At 48.2% G+C, this 20,272-nt stretch overlaps 1 protein-coding gene across 2 annotated transcripts in view; it reads left to right on the top strand.

The window, feature by feature from the left end:
• The first annotated feature begins 1,961 nt into the window (after nucleotides 1–1,961).
• SHCBP1L (SHC binding and spindle associated 1 like) overlaps nucleotides 1,962–20,272 on the top strand; it is a 67,203-nt gene continuing 48,892 nt past the window's right edge. The window contains exons 1-3 of one of the 2 annotated variants that reach the window (XM_043521068.1): nucleotides 1,962–2,036; nucleotides 3,806–3,955; nucleotides 20,035–20,249. In XM_043521068.1, coding sequence (XP_043377003.1) covers nucleotides 3,827–3,955; nucleotides 20,035–20,249 — 344 coding nt within the window. In that variant the 5' untranslated portion in view covers nucleotides 1,962–2,036; nucleotides 3,806–3,826. The other variant, XM_027823642.3, reaches the window with a different exon arrangement.

The following is a 20,272-nucleotide window of genomic DNA, read 5'->3' as shown; positions in this document are numbered from 1 at the left end:
GCTGGCAAAGTAGAATAAACAAGAAAAAATGAGAAAAAATAATTCCTCTTATAGTACTCACTGAACATAGATATATTCAGAATCACAAGGGCCTTTTTTTCATTTTGCTGTCATTTGAGAAAATATTTAAAGGTCTTTCTCCTCTCTTTGCCCTCACCGCTTTCTTCAGGGCACCAGTCAGTTCCAGCTCCTCTCCCTGGTCTCCAAAGTGGTTCAGATCTATCTAAAAGAGCTAGACTGAATGAGTTACCAGGTCTGAGGTTAGCAAAATGAACCAGGATGTAAGAGTCTTACTGATACAGATCCCAAATACAGGTGCACAAGATTTGTAACAAATATACTCCACTCTTTCAGATACACAAGTATAGGGTAATATGGCAAAAGTAGCTATTTGCTCTTCATCGGTTGAGTTCACATGGCTAGGTCTTACTTTAGTAACATCTGGATATTCAGACAGAAAGTCCAGGATGACTAATGATGGACAAATGCATGATTGATATCTTAAGTTTTCCCCTGAAGTACATTATTATACTAGACAGCTAACATTTTTCCCATACTGACCCCAAATACTGTCTAACAAAATGTCCTTCCAGATGGGTGTGTGAGGTGGCAGATGTTCTCCCACAATGTTTTACTCATCTTTCCCTGACAGTATTGCCAATTTATTTAGGTTCAAGAGTGTAAACAGGAGTTAGTCCAAATGAGGAGACTGTTCATTAAACAGGAAAATGATGTTAGATAATTTCGGAGAGTTCTCCTTTTACATTACTACTTTAGATAGGTCTGAGTCTAAGAAGTTGTCCACTTCTGAAGAGTCTATGGAACTGGGATGGTCAAAAAAATACAGCACCTTATAAGTCAAACACAACCCACAAGCTGTGTCTATCCCTTAAGCACCATTCCAGGCTGCTCTTGGTTTTCAAAAAAACCCGAGGCGTACTTGTGGCAGCTTAGAGACTAACAAATTTATTTGGGCATAAGCCCTCGTGGGCTAAAACCCACTTCATCAGCATGCATCTGATGAAGTGGGTTTTACCCCACAAAAACTTATGTCCAAATAAATTTGTTAGTCTCTAAGGTGTCAAAAGAAGTTCTTATTTTTTTTGCTGATACAGACTAACATGGCTACCTCTCTAAAGTCTTGGTTTTCAGTGATTTCCACTAGTATGGGGAGATGAAGGACCCAGAAAATATTTATCAAGAAGTGGTGATGCTAGACAGGACGCGTACATGCAGCTGACATTTGCTGTCATCCAGGCATGTTGTTCTGAAATAGAGATGTTAATAGGTCTTCACATGGATTTCTTTACTTGTTTGCACTAAAGAGATGACTATACATTCCAAAGGAACGTATGGAAATTGCCACCTTGCTTTGGTGGTCCTGGATCAGCATGTGCTGGGTCCTGCAGGCGACGGTGCAGTGCAGCACAGTGGGCCTGGGCACCCCCATAAGCCGCTTGGCTCAGGCTGTGGAGGGGAGGGGAGGGCATGCTGGGAGAAGGCCCCCAGCAGGCTGCTTTGCTTGGTGGGCAATGAAACAGTGCATACTGGCACCTGGTGTTCCAATCTACCCCCTCCCCTCAGACCCAAGGGAGTCACCTCATGTGGGAGGCAGCACCTCAGGGTGTGAATCAGGTTACAAACAAAACCCTTCTGCCACCCACCCAACCCTAAGGGCTTCATGGTGGCTGAGCAGCCACCAGGCCACGCAACCAGCGGCCAGAAGGAGAGGGACACCCCCACCACAAACAAGTAGAAGGGACCGCGGAGGGGGAGGAGCTCATGTCGAAGGCTCTCATCAGTGGGAGGGGGCCAAAAAGAGGGAAAGAGGCTGAACCCCCGGGACCCCCAGTTCCCCAGAGGGGAGCAGGACCTGGCCCCGCCCCCGTGCTGCGACGGGGTGGGGCACGAAATAGGAAATCTGAGACACACAGAAGAGCCATTGAAGCCACACCCCGTCACGCGCAGGAGGAACCTCGCGCGCGCAGTTAGTTTAGAGAGAAGAGCAGCACTCAAGAGGCGGAGTCTTGCTAACGGTTGGTGGTCACGATCCAGATCCGCCATTGGCTGGGTGTCCCGCGCCGGCCGCCCATTGGCTGTAATTCCGGCTCGGCGGGTAACGGCTCGGGGCCGCCAGGCGCGCGGCTGTCTGAAGCAATGGCCTCGAGTGGCCCCGAGGAAGGGGCGGCCGAGGTGGACCCGGCCTTGGGTGAGAGTTCCAGCTCATGGCCAGCCGGGCCCTCGTCCGGCGCTGGGCGGAGCCGGCGGCCGCTCCTTGCCAGCCAGGGCGAAGAAAAGGCGGAGGCCGACCCATTGCCAGCCCAGTACCCGTCCCACCTGGGGGCCGTGCCAGGGCGGGACAAGGTGGCCTTGTACTGCGACAGGCTGCTGCGGGGCTGCAAGGTGAGCATGGCCCGCGCCGGTGAGCGCAGCACTGGCTGGGGCAGGTGGGGAGTTCCCTGGAGGCCGCGTGCGAGGGGAGGGGTTTCTTTGGGGGGGGGGGTCTTCAGGGCACACGAAGAGGCGAGGCGCGCTCAGCCCCACGCGTGCCCGTCCTCGGACGGTAAACCGCTCCAGCCAACGAGAAATCCACATCAGGGACCATGCGGACATGCCCTCCGGCCGCTGCCCCCGGAAGGCGAGAGAAAGAGTAAAGAATATAATGGAAGAGGGGAGCAATCGGAACGAAGGGAGGAGAAAATGGCAGATGGAAAGGGGAGGGGCCGGGCAGACAAATAAAAATCCAAGAAGCGTCAGCTGTAAGGTTAGAGAACACTGGTGCAGAGTGCTATGGTGTTTACGGGGCTTGTTAGTTCCGAGACATGAGATAGACAACATAAATGATATCTTTTATTGGACCAGCTTCTGTTGATGAGAGTCAAGCTTTCCAGCTTACACAGGTCCTGAAGGGGAGCTTGGTGTCGCTTGAGAGCTTGTATCTCTTTCCAACATAATTTGGTCCAATAAAATACATTAGGGCACCCACCTTGTCTCTCACGTTATTTACTAGCTGTGTCAAGTCTACTTCACCATGGTGTTAGTACAAGAAACTATTGGCATTTTATTTCTCTGTAAAATAAAATAAATTTCCCATCTGTGGGAAAAGTTGCACACTTCACAGATATGAAATAATCTCACCACCCTAAACTATGTCATGTATCACTCAACTGGCATTTATTTAAAAAAAGGATGGTGGTTCATAGTAGTGCACAGAGCCTTAGTCTTCCCATATATTGTCTTTTGATGGTAAGTTACGCTTTAGAATAGTGAAGCTTGACAGAATTAATTGAAAGGCAATTCATGATCCCTACTGTGCTGTTTTGAGAAAGTGTTACCTCCTTTCTTAGTTATAATGGCTGTCTCTGATAAACTGGAAAGCTATTTAAAAACAGTCCTCTTTCCCTAAAGAGTAGCAGTGTAATAAAATTTAGGAATTTGGTTATTATTTGTCAACACTTTCACTCACAACACTCTGATTTAAAGTAATGAATTAATTGTGTACTGTATTTAATTTTAACATTGTCAGTTAACTTTTTTTAAAGTATTTTTCCCTCCCACTGGGTTTCACTCTTTTTTTTTTTGCTTGTTTTTCTTTCCTGTAAGAGAGTATACTCTCTCTCTCCCCCCACCCCTATTATTTTCTTTCCTTCTTCCTCCTCCCCATTATATCCTTCTTCTCTGCTGCCCTTAGAGTGATATTCAACAACTTATGGATTACTGTGAAGTTTTATATGAATTTATTTTTAATTAAAAGTGCAGTGCCTTTAAGATAGGTGAGTTTTTTTTCTCGTCATTCATGTAATAGGCAGAAGATGCCAATGAAGCAATGAGTAAATATCTTTTGGAAAAATTGAAAATGAAAGAAAACTGGCTTGGAGTCTGGAAGACCAATCCAGAGCTTTTCTTCATCAATTCTGAAGACGTCCTTATACCTTTTGTTGGAATACTTGTTGAAGTAATTTTCCTTTTTATTTTTTCATTCTAGTTAGTTGTCATTAAAATAAAGCATTTAGGTTTTTAAAGTTTAATGGAAAAAATAAGGCTCATAGCATCTTGCACACTAATTATCATTGAGTTTTTTCAAATTTCTCAAAGTTCTCAAACACCTGTGTTTTCAGATCTCTATATAGTGTTGAGTATTTAGCTATTCTTTGAGTGCTTGTTCATGTCCATTCAAGTCAATCAGGTGTGTGCGTGTGCACGTGCCTGGAAGATTTTTCCCAAAGCAGCATCCGTCAGGTGCCACCCCTTCAGTTCCTTCTTACCGCCAGTGACGGTTAGCTAGAACTTCCTGTAGCCCTTGCTTAGCAAGCGCATTCTATAGTTCTCTGTGTATAGTTACCTTAGTTATTAATAATTAGAGTTTTTAGTAATTAGAGTTGTTGGGGGTCCCTCCCCATTCTGACTCCCCAGAGCCATTGTATGCTGCAGTCCCTAGAGTTTAAAAACTGTGTGGCCTGGGCGAAGTGCATGCCGAAGAGCAGTCCACACTCTTCATATTTATGGTGCTTACGGGAGGGTCACCAAAAGGACCGCTGTAAGATCTGCCGCAAGTTCCACCCTAGAACTGTTAAAGAAAGGGAACAGCAGCTTAAGGTGATCCTCCTGGAGGCAGCTGTACGCTCCCATTCTGACCCAGGCTCAGGGGACCCGGCTCCTAACACATTGTCCTCGACACAGAGTGTCCCAGCACTGTCGTCAAGCTCGGCACAGAGAAAAGACTCGTTCCAGGATTCTTGGCACCGGCACAGCACCTCATGAGGCCCGGCTGAGAGCAGGCACTGATCCTACTTGCTAGTGCCTCAGAAGAAAAAGAAGCTGGACCGTCGGTCACCTCTGGCTAAGTCCAGAGAAATGAGACCCCAGGCGGGCCACAGCTCTGGATCCCCTACTGGGGCCACATCAACTCCTGCCCGGGCAAGGGAGTTGAGTCCAGGTCCCCCACGGTCACCAGTCCCTACAGGCCAGTAGCTACAACTCCCTTTGACGCTGGAAGCTTTTGAAGCTGCTTGGAACCTGCAGCACCTTACGGCACTGTTCTCGCCCCTAAGGAGGAAAGAACCTCTAGTGCTGGTAGCCCCGCCCTGCCCCCCAGCACAGTCAAGAGGGAAGCCAGCTGTGATGTCCAGGCGCTCCCCCTCTCCACGTCCCTCAGCACCGGCCCACCCGGACAGAGAGCCTACCTGCTCCCTGAGCTCTCCGTCTCCTCCGTGATCTTCAGTCTTGGAGACCTTGGAGTCAGAGTCCGACTCCTTCTGATCCAGGAGAAGTAGGAGCTGAAGATAGAGGTTTGAGAGAGACAGGAGAGAGCCCCAGGTGTGGCCACTGCAGTGGCAGAATCCACCACAGTGGCCATTCTGGACCCCCTGGGCCTTTCACCAAGGCCAGGGAGGGACCCAAGGTCACCACTGTGCTGCGTTTTCTGTCGCCTCAGCCACCTTCATCCCACCATCGTCTATGCAGCTTCCCTTGGCACCTGCCCATATGCCAGCGCCTCCGGCCGCGGCGCCAGCACCAACCTTGGCACCACTGACTCGTCCGACTTCAGCTCCAGCACAGATATTGATACTGACTACAGCGTAGGCACTGATGAGCCTGGCACAGATACCAGCGACGAGCCTGCCACCTTTGTCGGCGCAGACAGGGGGATTTGCACCAGCTCCATCGATGGTTCCTACGGTCTTACTGATGGCGGCGCCAACACCGGGTTCAACGTCCACAGCCCCAGTGCTGGTGAGCACCCCATTGGCACTGATCCTGCCCCGAGTGTCACGGGGTCCCCTGGGGACGGATGGCATGAACTGCCTCTCATAAGTGCTTCCTCCTCATCGTTGCCAGACAAGGCTTTGGCGGATACAGCCATAGCCCCAGCACTTGAAGACAACAGGGTGCTGCAACAGTTGCTGTGAAGGGCTGCTCAGGGACTGGGCATTAAGGCTGAGGAGGCTGATACCATGGTGGACATCCTCGCTCCCTCAGGACCTTCTCGTATTGCCCTACCACTGATTAAGACTATTGTGGATGCTACCAAGACCCTGTGGCAGACCCCAACTTCCTTGCTGCCCGCTCCCAAGCACAATGAGAGGCATTATTTAGTGCCCTCCAGAGCGTACGAACATTTATACCCGCAATCACCCCCTGACTCTCTTGTTGTGGACGCTGCTAACCAGTGTGAGAGATAGGGTTTCCAAGCCCTCCCCAAAAAACAGGGAGGCTAAGTGACTAGACCTTGTCAGGAGAAAGGTCTATTCTACAGAGGGTCTGCAGTTCCGTATTTCGAACCAGCAGGCCATCGTCAGCAGGTACTCGTATAACACTTGTACGGCGATCGCCAGATTTACGGAGCTCCTCCCTTCGGACTCCTGAGCCGAGTTCTTGGCCTTGGTGGAAGAGGGGAAGCTAGTCTTCCCTCCAGGCCATGTTGGATGGTGCAGATACCGCCACTAGGGTTATGACTATTGGGGTGGCCATGAGAAGGGGCTCGTGGCTCCAAGTCTCGGGGCTCCCTTATGAGGTCCATCAGACTATTCAGGACCTCCCATTTGAGGGTGTGACTCTTTTCTGAAAAGACAGACAAGAGGCTACACAGCCCGAAAGACTCATGAGCCACCCTCAAGTCTTTGGGCCTGCACACTCCCGCCACGCAGCGGAGACACTTCAGACTGCAACCTCTTTTAAGATTCCATCACCAGAACTGCCAGGATGGTTCTCGGAGGAGGAACAGGAGTGGCAGGAGGAGACAACACCTGTCTTCAAGCCAGCGCTCTGGCCAACCCAAACTGCCTTCTGGCCCTAAACTGTCCTTTTGAAGGAGCGGTCGAGGACAGCGCCCCAGATCAGAGACTGGATCTACTCCACCATACCTTTTCCTCCCGAGTGTCTACCGTGCATGGTCCCACACTTTGGACCGCTGGGTGCTCCGCACAGTAGAGAGGAGATACTCCATCCAATTCTGTCCCCTCCCGCCCTTCTACCCTCCTTCCCCGTCCCTCTTCAGGGACCCTTCTCACGAGCAGCTCCTTATCCAGGAGGTGCAGTCGCTCCTGTCACCTGCGAGAATTCAACAAATTCATGAAGAAACTCAGGATCCGCATGGTCTCCTTGGCCCCCATCATCCCCTCACTAGATCCAGCAGACTGATATCGCACCCTTGACTTGAAGGATGCATATTTTCATATCGCAATCACTCAGCCCCACAGGAAGTACCTCAGGTTTGTGGTCAACAGAACCCACTACCAATTTACTGTCTTCCTGTTCAGCCTGTCAGCAGCACCTCGAGTTTTCACCAAGTGTACGGCAGTCGTCACCGTGATCTTGCGAAGGTACCAGGTACAGGTATTTCCATACCTCAATCGCTGGCTGATCGAAGGCTGCTCCAGGACCCAAGTGGAAGCTCAGGTCAGATTTAGCAGAGCCACCTTTGACAGCCTGGTCTACTTCTAAACGAAGCAAAATTGACTCTGTCTCCTGTCCAGACAATAGAGTTCAAAGGGGCAGTGCTGGACTCAACCGAAGCCAGGGCATACCTGACGGAGGCAAGGTTTCAGGCCCTCAACAATATAATTAGAGGCTTCAGACAGTTCCCTCCCACTACAGCGAGGAACTACCTGAAACTTCTCGGACACATGACTGCCTGTACCTACGTGGTGCAGCATGCCAGACTCAGGCTTTGACCACTTCAGTTGTGGCTCAAGTCAGTGTATTGCCCAGCCAAGGACAGCTTGGACCCCAGGATCGTGATGCCTGCCTCACCTGGTCCTCGACTCCCTCCGGTGGTGGATCGACGCTCAGGAGGTGTGCTCAGGGGTTCCCTTTGCCGTCTCTGTCACTGGTGACGGATACGTCAGACTTGGGCTGGGAGCTCATCTGGGAGACCGCAGAACTCAAGGCCTCTGGTCGCAAGCAGATTTGGGTCTCCACATCAATGTCAGAGAGCTGAGAGCGGTGTGCGTAGTATGTCAGACCTTCCATCCTTACCTAACCAGACAATGTGTATCAATCATGACGGACGATACAACAGCAATCTATATCAACAAACCGGGGTGCATGCTCCTCTCTCCTGTCGCAGGAAGCCCTCATGCTTTGGGACTTCTGTGTACAACATTCAATACATCTGCAAGCATCATACCTCCCTGGGGTACAGAACGAGCTGGCGGACTACCTCAGCAGGTCATTTCACAGCCACAAGTGGTCCCTTCCCCAGACATCGCAATTTCAATCTTCCAGAGGTGGAGTTTTCCCCAGGTGGACCTTTTCGCCATGCGACGCAAGAGGAAGTGCCAGTGGTTCTGCTCCTTCCAAAATCACAGCCCGGGCTCCAGCACGGATGTTTCATTCCTCCTCCATTGGGGAGGTTCTCTCCTATACGCCTTTCCACCCATACCACTTGTTCACAAGGTGTTTTCAAGATCTGCAGAGATTGAGCTCAGGTCATACTGATAGCACCGGCCTGGCCCTGTCAGCACTGGTACACACATGTCTCCTAGACATATCTGCGGGAGCCCCGATTACCTTGCCACTCTTCCCAGACTTTCTCACACAAGATCGCAGGCGTCTCCAACACCCGAACCTCCGGTCGCTTCATCTCATGGCATGGAAGCTCCATGGCTAAATCCGTTGGAGCTTTCCTGTTCAGGCCAGGTTAGACAAGTCCTCCATGGCAGTAGGAAACCCTCTATGAGAGCCACATACCTTGCCAAGTGGAAAAGATTTTCAATCCAGTCGGCACAGCACCATTTGCCCCTGAACTACCTCCTCCATCTGAAACAGGAGGGACTCTCGGGTGCATTTAGCCGTCATCTTGGCCTTCCACTTGGGCGTGCAGGGCCGCTCTGTGTTTGCTAACCCCATGGTAAGCTGATTCCTAAAAGGGCTTGACAGGCTATACCCTAATGTCCGTCAGCCTGTCCCTGCCTAGGACCTCAACTTGGTCCTCTCTAGGATCATGGGGCCACCCTTTGAACGTTAACAACATGCTCCCTGCTCTACCTCTCTTACAAGATGGCATTTCTGGTAGCGATAACCTCAGCCAGGAGGGTGTCTGAGCTGAGGGCCCTAACATCAGACCCTCCCTACGCTGTGTTCTATAAGGACAAGGTTCAGCTCAGGCCTCATCCTGCTTTCCTCCTGAAGGTTGTGTCACAGTTTCACATCAACTAGGGGTATGTCTACATTATGAAATTAGGTCGAATTTATAGAAGTCGGTTTTTTAGAAATCGTTTTTAAATAGTCAATTGTGTGTGTCCCCACACAAAATGTTCTAAGTACATTAGGTGCATTAACTTTGCGGAGTGCTTCCACAGTACCGAGGCTAGCGTCGACTTCCGGAGCGTTGCACTGTGGGTAGCTATCCCGCAGTCTCCGCAGTCTCCGCTGCCCATTGGAATTCTGGGTTGAGCTCCCAATGCCTGATGGGGCAAAAAACATTGTTGCGGGTGGTTCTGGGTACATGTCATCAGGCCCTCCTTCCCTCCCTCCCCTCTGTGAAAGCAACGGCAGACAATTGTTTCGTGCCTTTTTCCTGAGTTACCTGTACAGACGCCATACCACGGTAAGCATGGAGCCTGCTCAGCTCACTATCACCGTATGTCTCCTAGGTGCTGGCAGACGCAGTACTGCATTGCTACACAGCAGCAGCAGCAACCCATTGCCTTGTGGCAGCAGACGGTACAATAGGACTGGTAGCCGTCATCGTCATGTCCGAGGTGCTCCTGGCCGCGTCGGTCAGGAGCGCCTGGGCAGACGTGGGTGCAGGGACTACATTAGGAGTGACTCTACCAGGTCACTCTCTTTAGTCCTGCAGGCAGTCTTGTTGTACCATCTTATAGTGAGCAGGCAGGAAATATGGATGGCTAGCAGTCCTATTGTACCATCTTCTGCCGAGCAGCCAAGAGATGTGGATGGCTTGCAGTCCTTCTGCACCGTCTGCTGCCAGCCAAAGATGTAAAAGATAGATGGAGTGGATCAAAACAAGAAATAGACCAGATTTGTTTTGTATTCATTTGCTCCTCCCTCCCCCCCTCCCTCCGTGAAGTCCTGCCTGAAATACGAGAGGGAGGGATAGCTTAGTGGGTTGAGCATTGGCCTGCTAAACCCAGGGTTTTGAGTTCAATCCTTGAGGGGGCCATTCTGTGTGACAGTTGTTTTTGTTTCTCCTTGATGTAAAGCCACCCTCTTTGTTGATTTTAATTCCCTGTAAGCCAACCCTGTAAGCCATGTCGTCAGTCGCCCCTCCCTCCGTCAGAGCAACGGCAGACAATCGTTCCGTGCCTTTTTTCTGTGCAGACGTCATACCACGGCAGGCGTGGAGCCCACTCAGATTTGGCAGTTAGGAGCACATTAAACACTACACGCATTATCCAGCAGTATATGCAGCACAGAACCTGGCAAAGCGAAACGGGGTGAGTAAGCGACATCAGTGTGGTGACGAGAGTGATGAGGACATGGACACAGACTTCTCTCAAAGCACGGGCCCTGGCAATGCGGGCATCATGGTGCTAATGGGGCAGGTTCATGCGGTGGAACGCCGATTCTGGGCCCGGGAAACAAGCACAGACTGGTGGGAGCGCATAGTGTTGCAGGTCTGGGACGATTCCCAGTGGCTGCGAAACTTTTGCATGCGTAAGGGCACTTTCATGGAACTTTGTGACTTGCTTTCCCCTGCCCTGAAGTGCAAGAATACCAAGATGAGAGCAGCCCTCACAGTTGAGAAGCGAGTGGCCATAGCCCTGTGGAAGCTTGCAACGCCAAACAGCTACCGGGAATCAATTTGGAGTGGGCAAATCTACTGTGGGGGCTGCTGTGACGCAAGTAGCCAATGCAATCAAAGATCTGCTGATATCAAGGGTAGTTACCCTGGGAAATGTGCAGGTCATAGTGGATGGCTTTGCTGCAATGGGATTCCCTAACTGTGGTGGGGCCATAGACGGAACCTATATCCCTATCTTGGCACCGGAGCACCAAGCCGGCGAGTACATAAACCGCAAGGGGTACTTTTCAATAGTGCTGCAAGTACTGGTGGATCACAAGGGACTTTTCACCAACATCAACGTGGGATGTCCGGGAAAGGTACATGACGCGCGCATCTTCAGGAAATCTAGTCTGTTTCAAAAGCTGCAGGAAGGGACTTTATTCCCAGACCAGAAAATAACCGTTGGGGATCTTGAAATGCCTATACTTATCCTTGGGGACCCAACCTACCCCTTAATGCCATGGCTCATGAAGCCATACACAGGCAGCCTGGACAGTAGTCAGTAGCTGTTCAACTACAAAGTCTGAGCAAGTGCAGAATGGTGGTAGAATGTGCATTTGGACGTTTAAAAGTGCACTGGCGCAGTTTACTGACTCAGTTAGACCTCAGCGAAACCAATATTGCCATTGTTATTACTGCTTGCTGTGTGCTCCACAATATCTGTGAGAGTAAGGGTGAGACATTTATGGCAGGGTGGGAGGTTGAGGCAAATCGCCTGGCCGCTGGTTACGCGCAGCCTGACACCAGGGCGGTTAGAAGAGCACAGGAGGGCATGGTGCGCATTAGAGAAGCTTTGAAGACTAGTTTCATGACTGGCCAGGCTACAGTGTGACAGTTCTGTTTGTTTTTCCTTGATGAAACCCCCCGCCCCTTGGTTCACTCTACTTCCCTGTAAACTAACCACCCTCCCCTCCTCCCTTCGATCACCACTTGCAGAGGCAATAAAGTGATCGTTGCTTCACATTCATGCATTCTTTATTAATTCATCACACAAATAGAGGGATAACTGCCAAGGTAGCCCAGGAGGGGTGGTGGAGGAGAGAAGCACCGGGAGGGGTGGTGGAGGAGGGAAGGACACATAGCACTTTAAAAGTTTAAAAGTTTAAAACTTATTGAATACCAGCCTTTTGTTGCTTGGGCAATCCTCTGGGGTGGAGTTGCTGGGTGGCCGGAGGCCGCCCCACCGCATTCTTGGGCATCTGGGTGAGGAGGCTATGGAACTTGGGGAGGAGGACGGTTGGTTACAAAGGGGCTGTAGCGGTGGTCTGTGCTCCTTCTGCCTTTCCTGCAGCTCAACCATACGCTGGAGTGCATTAGTTTGATCCTCCAGGAGCCTCAGCATTGAATCCTGCCTCCTCTCATCACGCTGCCGCCACCTTTCAGCTTCAGCCCTCTCTTCAGCCCACCACCTCTCCTCCCCGTCATTTTGTGCTTTCCTGCACTCTGACATTTTCTGCCTCCACGATTCGTCTGTGCTCTGTCAGTGTGGGAGGACAGCATGAGCTCAGAGAACATTTCATCACGAGTGCTTTTTTTTTGCCTTCTAATCTTCACTAGCCTCTGGGAAGGAGAAGATCCTGTGATCCTTGAAACACATGCAGCTGGTGGAGAAAAAAAAAGGGGGACAGTGGTATTTAAAAAGACACATTTTATAGAACAATGGGTACACTCTTTCACGGTAAACCTTGCTGTTAACATTACGTACACAGCACATGTGCTTTCGTTCCAAGGTCACATTTTGCCTTCCCCCAGCGCGTGGCTAGCCCCCCCCACTCCCCGTGGCTAACAGGGGGGAACATTTCTGTTCAGCCACAGGCAAACAGCCCAGCAGGAACGGGCACCTCTGAATGTCCCCTTAAGAAAAGCACCCTATTTCAACCAGGTGACCATGAATGATATCATTCTCCTGAGGATAACACAGAGAGATAAAGAACGGATGTTGTTTGAATGCCAGCAAACATACACTGCAATGCTTTGTTCTACAGTGCTTCCCGAGTACGTGCTACTGGCCTGGTGTGGTAAAGTGTCTTACCATGGTGGACGGAATAAGGCTGCCGTCCCCAGAAACCTTTTGCAAAGGCTTTGGGAGTACATCCAGGAGAGCCGCAAATGCCAGGGCAAATTAATCATTAAACATGCTTACTTTTAAACCATGTATAGTATTTTAAAAGGTACACTCACCGGAGGTCCCTTCTCTGCCTGGCGGGTCTGGGAGGCAGCCTTGGGTGGGTTCGGGGGGTACTGGCTCCAGGTCCAGGGTGAGAAACAGTTCCTGGCTGTCGGGAAAACCGGTTTCTCCGCTTGCGTGCTGTGAGCTATCTACAGCTTTATCATCATCATCTTCCTCGTCCCCAAAACCTGCCTCTGTGTTGCCTCCATCTCCATTGAAGGAGTCAAACAACACGGCTGGGGTAGTGGTGGCTGAACCCCCTAAAATGGCATGCAGCTCCTCATAGAAGCGGCATGTTCGGGGCTCTGACCCGGAGCGGCCGTTTGCCTCTCTGGTTTTCTGGTACGCTTGCCTCAGCTCCTTAAGTTTCACGCGGCACTGCTTCGGGTCCTTGTTATGGCCTCTGTCCTTCATACCCTGGGAGATTTTGACAAATGTTTTGGCATTTCGAAAACTGGAACGTAGTTCTGATAGCACAGATTCTTCTCCCCATACAGCGATCAGATCCCGTACCTCCCGTTTGGTCCATGCTGGAGCTCTTTTGCAATTCTGGGACTCCATCATGGTCACGTCTGCTGATGAGCTCTGGCCAGCGTGGTTTCCATGCAAACAGGAAATTGAAATTCAAAAGTTCGTGGGCCTTTTCCTGTCTACCTGGCCAGTGCATCTGAGTTGAGAGTGCTGTGCAGAGCGGTCACAATAGAGCACTCTGGGATAGCTCCCGGAGGCCAATACCGTCTAATTGCGTCCACAGTACCCCAAATTCGACCCGGCAAGGCCGATTTAAGCGCTAATCCCCTTGTCAGGGGTGGAGTAAGGAAATCAATTTTAAGAGCCCTTTAAGTCGAAAAAAAGGGCTTCATCATGTGGACGGGTGCAGTGTTAAATCGATTTAACGCTACTAAATTTGACCTGAACTCGTAGTGTAGACCAGGGCTAGGACACCTTTCTCACGGTCTTCTACCCTAAGCCACATTCCAGGGGCAGGGAGCAGAGACTCCACTCTCTGGATGTCCGCAGGGCGCTGGCCTTTTACATCGAGAGAACAAAATCGTTCATGAAATCAGTCCAGTTATTCATGGCAGTGGCAGACAGGATGAAAGGTCAGCCTCTGTCATCCCAACGCATTTCGTCATGGATAGCTTCCTGTATTCGTGAGTGCTACAACCTGGCAGGTGTTCCTGCACCTCTGATCACTGCACACTCCACCAGGCTGCAGGCTTCATCTACAGTGTTCCTGGCCCAGGTCCCCACTCAGGAAATCTGCAGGGCGATGTGGTCCTCCATATGCACTTTCTCCACGCATTATGCAATAGCCCAGGAGGCCAGAGATGATGCAGCTTTCGGACAAGCGGTACTCCAATCAGTGGACAACTCCGACCCCACCTCCTAAACTTGGGCTTGGGAGTCACCTGATGGGAATGGACATGAACAAGCACTCGAAGAAAAAAAACGGTTACTCACCTTCTCGTAACTGTTATTCTTAGAGATGTGTTGTTTGTGTCCATTCCAATACCCACCCTCCTTCCCCTCTAGCCGGCAAGAAGGAACTGAAGGGGTGGCGGGTCTGCAGGGCCCTATGTTGAGCGCCATGAAACTGACTCCAGGTGGTGCCCAGACTGACCCGACGGATGTTGCTATGGAAAAATCTTCCGGCCACCGTGCACACACACCTGATAGGAATGGATATGAATACCACATCTCGAAGAATAACAGTTACGAGAAGGTAAGTAACCGTTTTTTCAGGTCCTCCATTTGCGCATGCTTTTGGAACTATATTCATTCACTAAAATTTTCAAGTGCAGAAAAGGACATACTTTGAGCTATTGCGTATGGTAGTCAGATTGTAGAAAATAACATCTTTGTATACTCTGCCAGTCCGTATTTCTGAAATTTATAGAGAAGCTAGTTGGAGTTTTATCAGTTCACATACCTATCATTATTCCATTGTGGTGGCTTGGATAGGAATCTTATAGCCAGCTTTTTTGAGAGGTAACTGTTGGTCACTCACCTGCAGCGTGAGATCCTTGTGGACAAGCATTGGAAAAGAGGCTATTTACCTTACAGAAAGTGAACTTAGAGATGCTTTGGTCCACACAGATTTCATGACCCTACCCTTCCTTCCCCACTGATTTGGAATCCTTATGGCAGGGGAGTCCCAGCAATCTTCCACAAAGAAGCTAAAATCTAGGAATGAAAATCCTGCAAGATACTGGTAAACAGCAGAATTAGAGGTAAACAGTTTTCCTATTTCCCCAGTTTCATTCTGGAGGTGTGTACAGCTCCTGGTGAGACTTACTGAGCTTCTCCTGACTGATAACTACACAAAACTTCATGGGATTTGAACTGCTATCTAGCTATGGAGTAGTGTCTTTGTTCTTCTCCCAACTTTATGGATATAATCACGTCACTGCTTGGGGATCCTGGTATGCAATACAATCTCTTTGTGTTTCTTCTGAGACTGGTTCAAGTGCTTGTAATTGCACGTTGGTCTCTGAGAACTGGAAAAACATAACTATATCCTGTTTCCTTGAATTTGCAGGTTGGAGGATAACGGTAGGGACAGGATTAGACTATCAGTTCTTTTTTAACTAACTTTTCCTTTCTGCAACATGTGATGTGTAGTCACACACTTAAATTATTTTCTATTTTCAATGTAGTTTTTTAAAAAAAATTCTGAAGTTATGGTTAAAAATGAAGTATTCCAGCGTCTGGAAATGCCAAAATGAAGGTCGCTTTCACAATCTTAACTTCTGCTCCTATAAACATTACAGTAGTCTTTAATTATGAGATTACATGCTATATTCCCCCCACCCCAGGATTCCTGTGATGGGTTCCTCCCCGGGGTACCACCTAGAACTGGGGTATCACTGAGCCCTCTGACCCACCAGCTCCCTCTCACATTGTGTTGCCATGACAAGTTGCAAAGCCCTCCAAGCTTGCACTTTCACCAGCATTCACACAGGTAGGGACACACCCAGCTGCAGTCACATGCAGGCTCTCTAACCACCAGCCTCCCAGCCTAGGACCTCAGAGCAGTACCATTCTGCCCTGGTCAGATCTGGCCAACATATGGGCTTAACCTCAATGTGAAGAGGGCCTTGCGTAGTTGTGGTAACCAAGCTGAGATTTTCCTCAGACACCTTAGTCAAACGCACACTGGTTTGGATTAAAACAAAATAAGTTTATTAACTACAAAAGAATAGATTAAGTGATTATAAGTGATAGCAAACAGATCAAAGCAGATTACCTAGTAAATAAAACCTCAAACTGAGCTTAACATACTGGATAGGTAGAATGTGAATTAGCAAATTCTCACCCTGAGTGATAAACAGGCTGGCAGATTCTTAAGACACAAGCTGCCTTGGCTTTGCAGCTTGGGTTTCCCAGGTTTTCATACACAGGCTAGAAATCCCTTTAGGCTGGGACCATCAATTCCACACTACCCCTCCTTCAGCCTTTATTCCGCAGGTGTTTCCAGGTGTGTTGTAGAGAGAGTGAGGTCCTATTATGATGTCATTTTCCTACTTTTATATCTTCCCACTTGCTAGAAAGCTCTTTTGCTGTTCATAGAATCATAGAATATCAGGGTTGGAAGGGACCTCAGGAGGTCATCTAGTCCAACCCCCTGCTCCAAGCAGGACCAATCCCCAACTAAATCATCCCAGCCAGGGCTTTGTCAAGCCTGACCTTAAAAATAACTAAGGAAGGAGATTCTACCACCTCCCTAGGTAACGCATTCCAGTGTTTCACCACCCTCCTAGTGAAAAAGTTTTTCCTAATATCCAACCTAAACCTCCCCCACTGCAACTTGAGACCATTACTCCTTGTTCTGTCATCAGCTACCACTGAGAACAGTCTAGATCCATCCTATTTGGAACCCCCTTTCAGGTAGTTGAAAGCAGCTATCAAATCCCCCCTCATTCTTCTCTTCCGCAGACTAAACAATCCCAGTTCCCTCAGCCTCTCCTCATAAGTCATGTGTTCCAGACCCCTAATCATTTTTGTTGCCCTCCGCTGGACGTTTTCCAATTTTTCCACATCCTTCTTGTAGTGTGGGGCCCAAAACTGGACACAGTACTCCAGATGAGGCCTCACCAATGTCGAATAGAGGGGAACGATCACGTCCCTCGATCTGCTGGCAATGCCCCTACGTATACATCCCAAAATGCCATTGGCCTTCTTGGCAACAAGGGCACACTGTTGACTCATATCCAGCTTCTCGTCCACTGTCACCCCTAGGTCCTTTTCTGCAGAACTGCTGCCGAGCCATTCGGTCCCTAGTCTGTAGCGGTGCATGGGGTTCTTCCGTCCTAAGTGTAGGACTCTGCACTTGTCCTTGTTGAACCTCATCAGATTTCTTTTGGCCCAATCCTCTAATTTGTCTAGGTCCCTCTGTATCCTATCCCTACCCTCCAGCGTATCTACCTCTCCTCCCAGTTTAGTGTCATCTGCAAACTTGCTGAGGGTGCAATCCACACCATCCTCCAGATCATTTATGAAGATATTGAACAAAACCGGCCCGAGGACTGACCCTTGGGGCACTCCACTTGATACCGGCTGCCAACTAGACATGTAGCCATTGATCACTACCCGTTGAGCCCGACAATCTAGCCAACTTTCTATCCACCTTATAGTCCATTCATCCAGCCCATACTTCTTTAACTTGCTGGCAGTTGCTGTTACCTGAGTCAAACAGTTTCCATTGTGTAGTGCTATCTCTGAGAGGTTTCTATTGTACATAGTTCCTGGGGTAATCCTTGGGCGCGTTTCCTCAATATGCCATTAACATCATTTGGCCTTTTTACTGTTGTAACTGAAAGGCTGCTTGTGGGTATTTTCAACCTCACAACTTGTTTCAGTAACAGACATAGTCAAACTTCATAACTTCATATACGACGCTAGTACATACAATCCAACGAGACATTAATGTCTAGCAGATCAAGACTCTTAGAATGATACTTCACAAGGCATGCTTTGTACAAAATATATCCTAATTACATGATAGCGGTGAATATTGAGGTGCCAGGGTATCAATTCCCATTTCACTTCATGTGCAGGTTGGATAAGTTCTAAAGGGACATGGCCAATTTGAGTTCTTCATAATTGACTGAGTTAAAAAAATTACAGCTTTTGATGATGAAGCATCCTTTAAATACCATAAGCAGAAAAAAGTAAAAAAAAAATAAAATAAAATTCTGTACATCTGATGTTTAGAAGGATCTTTTGGATGAGCTCAAGAGCAAAAACACCAAACATACTCAGGGTTATCCCTCTTCCTTTCTGGGCTATACCTGCCTGCTGCCTCTTATGCTTCAATTTTAGCTTTGCTACCAGATTGTTGGTAAATAACTTTTAGTAGGGCTTGGGAAAGACTGTATATGTGAGGCCTCACCCTCCCAAATCGGTATCTAGATTGAGAGATTTCTAAGATCAGAAAGGACCACTTTAATCTATTCTAGGCTAATACAACCTGGATAACACATGCCATAAACTTCACCCAGTAATTTCTGCAGTATGTAAACGAACACTACAGAGTCCAATAACTTATAATTGAACTAAATCATATCTTTTAGAAAGACATCCACTCTCTGATTTTAAGATTTCCCTATGTAGGTACATAACTCACAAGTCATAATTAACCTTAATTATAAATAGTTAAATAGATTGAGCTCCTTACATTTCTCATTGCAAGATGTATCTTCTAGACCTTGAATAATTTCTGCCATCTTTGAATGCTCTAATTTTGTGAGAACAGGACACACCGTTTCAGTGATAGTCTTGTCAATAGCGTATACTGAGGTAATATCATTGTCCTGTTTATACACCCAATATTTTTATTAGCCTTTTTTGCCTTACATTCATTTGGTTATCTACTGTGGTGTGCTGCATCCTGAGTGCCCCTTGTGGCTTTATGGGTTGCCCTGCAGTGGCCCTGCCTCAGTTTTCCCTCTTGGACTTGGCCCTCTGGATAAGCCATTAACAAAAAGTCTGCCCCTTCTGAGGTATACAAGTCCAAAACAAACACTTTGTCCTAGTCTCAAACTGGGCCCAGCCCCTCCTTCCTGAAGGGTCTGTCTTCCCTCCATTCGACTCAAGCACTCTGCCCATACTGTGGGCTCAGCTTTCGCTCTTCCCGGACTCCTTTTCGTCTCTCACCTCAGCTCCTTCTGAGCTCCTTTGAGAAGTTCCCTGCTTCTTCCTAAATAGCCACTCCCTGGCCTTCTCTCCTGGAACTTTCCACAGGCCTCTGCCTGTCTTGTGCTCTCCATTCCAGTCAGCCCTCTACTGCTGGGCTACTTCTTTTGGCCAACCCTGCATAGGGCTAATGGAACATGGCTGACTGTCCCAAGGCCTTGGCCCTTAAACGGGCATGTCAACCCTTGTATATCTGCAATGACTTAAATCCTCTGAGTTGCAGTTTTCCACATAGTCAACCTAATGATGTCAGTTTGCCAAATTTCAACTTTCTAGCCCAAGCCATTGAGATACTTAGAACTATTCAAGAACAAATGCATTTTTAATAAATCCCTCCCTTCTTTGGTTCAGCTGCTTCTGAGAATTTTTATTCAGACTTTAAAAAAAAATCTCTTTCACACTGAGACCAGACTTGGAAAATTTCATCCTGAAAGGTAAAGTCTTGTTAAAGTTAGAGGTAACTGAAAAAGGTTATTTAATGTGGAAATACTTAATACTAATATTGTTTAGGCAACCTTGAACGTATGTCTTAAGTATAATCATAATTCTTATAAACGTAAATTCAGGAACTATTGCTTAGAACTGCTAAAATGTGCCATTTCATTTAGTTTTAAATACTGGCCTCTACAGCTGTCTGTAGTGTTTAGATTAAAAAATAACTCATAATTTTCAGTTTACTTATTCTGTAGCAAACTTATCATTTTCTCTTAAAATCATACTACTGCTTTAAGGTAAAATTAAAGGAAGATGTCATTTTCACTAATTATTTTTAGTTTTATAGTATGGTCCACTTCTACAGATGGCAGTCCCATGAAAGTTAATAAGAACTTTGTGTGTGGCAGGATTGCAGGATCATACTAACAAAGAAATAGACATTTAAAAAAATTTTTGTAACTGTATATTTCTTATGTCTTAGGTTACTTGCAAACCATCTCAGAGCACCTCATCTCACTTGAAAGCTTCTGTATCTGTTGCTGAACCATTTTCCTCCAATATTGCAAATATTCCAAGAGAGCTTGTTGAGAATGTTTTGGATGAACTGGACCATTGTGTACCTCTGCTGGAAATCTACCCTGTCGAGGGGCAGGATATGGTAGTATTTGATATTGCCCAGGCTTTGGACGTTGTGAGGTATTTAGCTTTTTCCCCTGTAT

The sequence above is a fragment of the Chelonia mydas genome, chromosome 8 (assembly GCF_015237465.2).
Source record: "Chelonia mydas isolate rCheMyd1 chromosome 8, rCheMyd1.pri.v2, whole genome shotgun sequence".
Classification (NCBI taxonomy): domain Eukaryota; kingdom Metazoa; phylum Chordata; order Testudines; family Cheloniidae; genus Chelonia; species Chelonia mydas.
The sequence above is the reverse complement of the archived record's forward strand: the minus strand, read 5'-3'. Positions and strand labels throughout refer to the sequence as shown.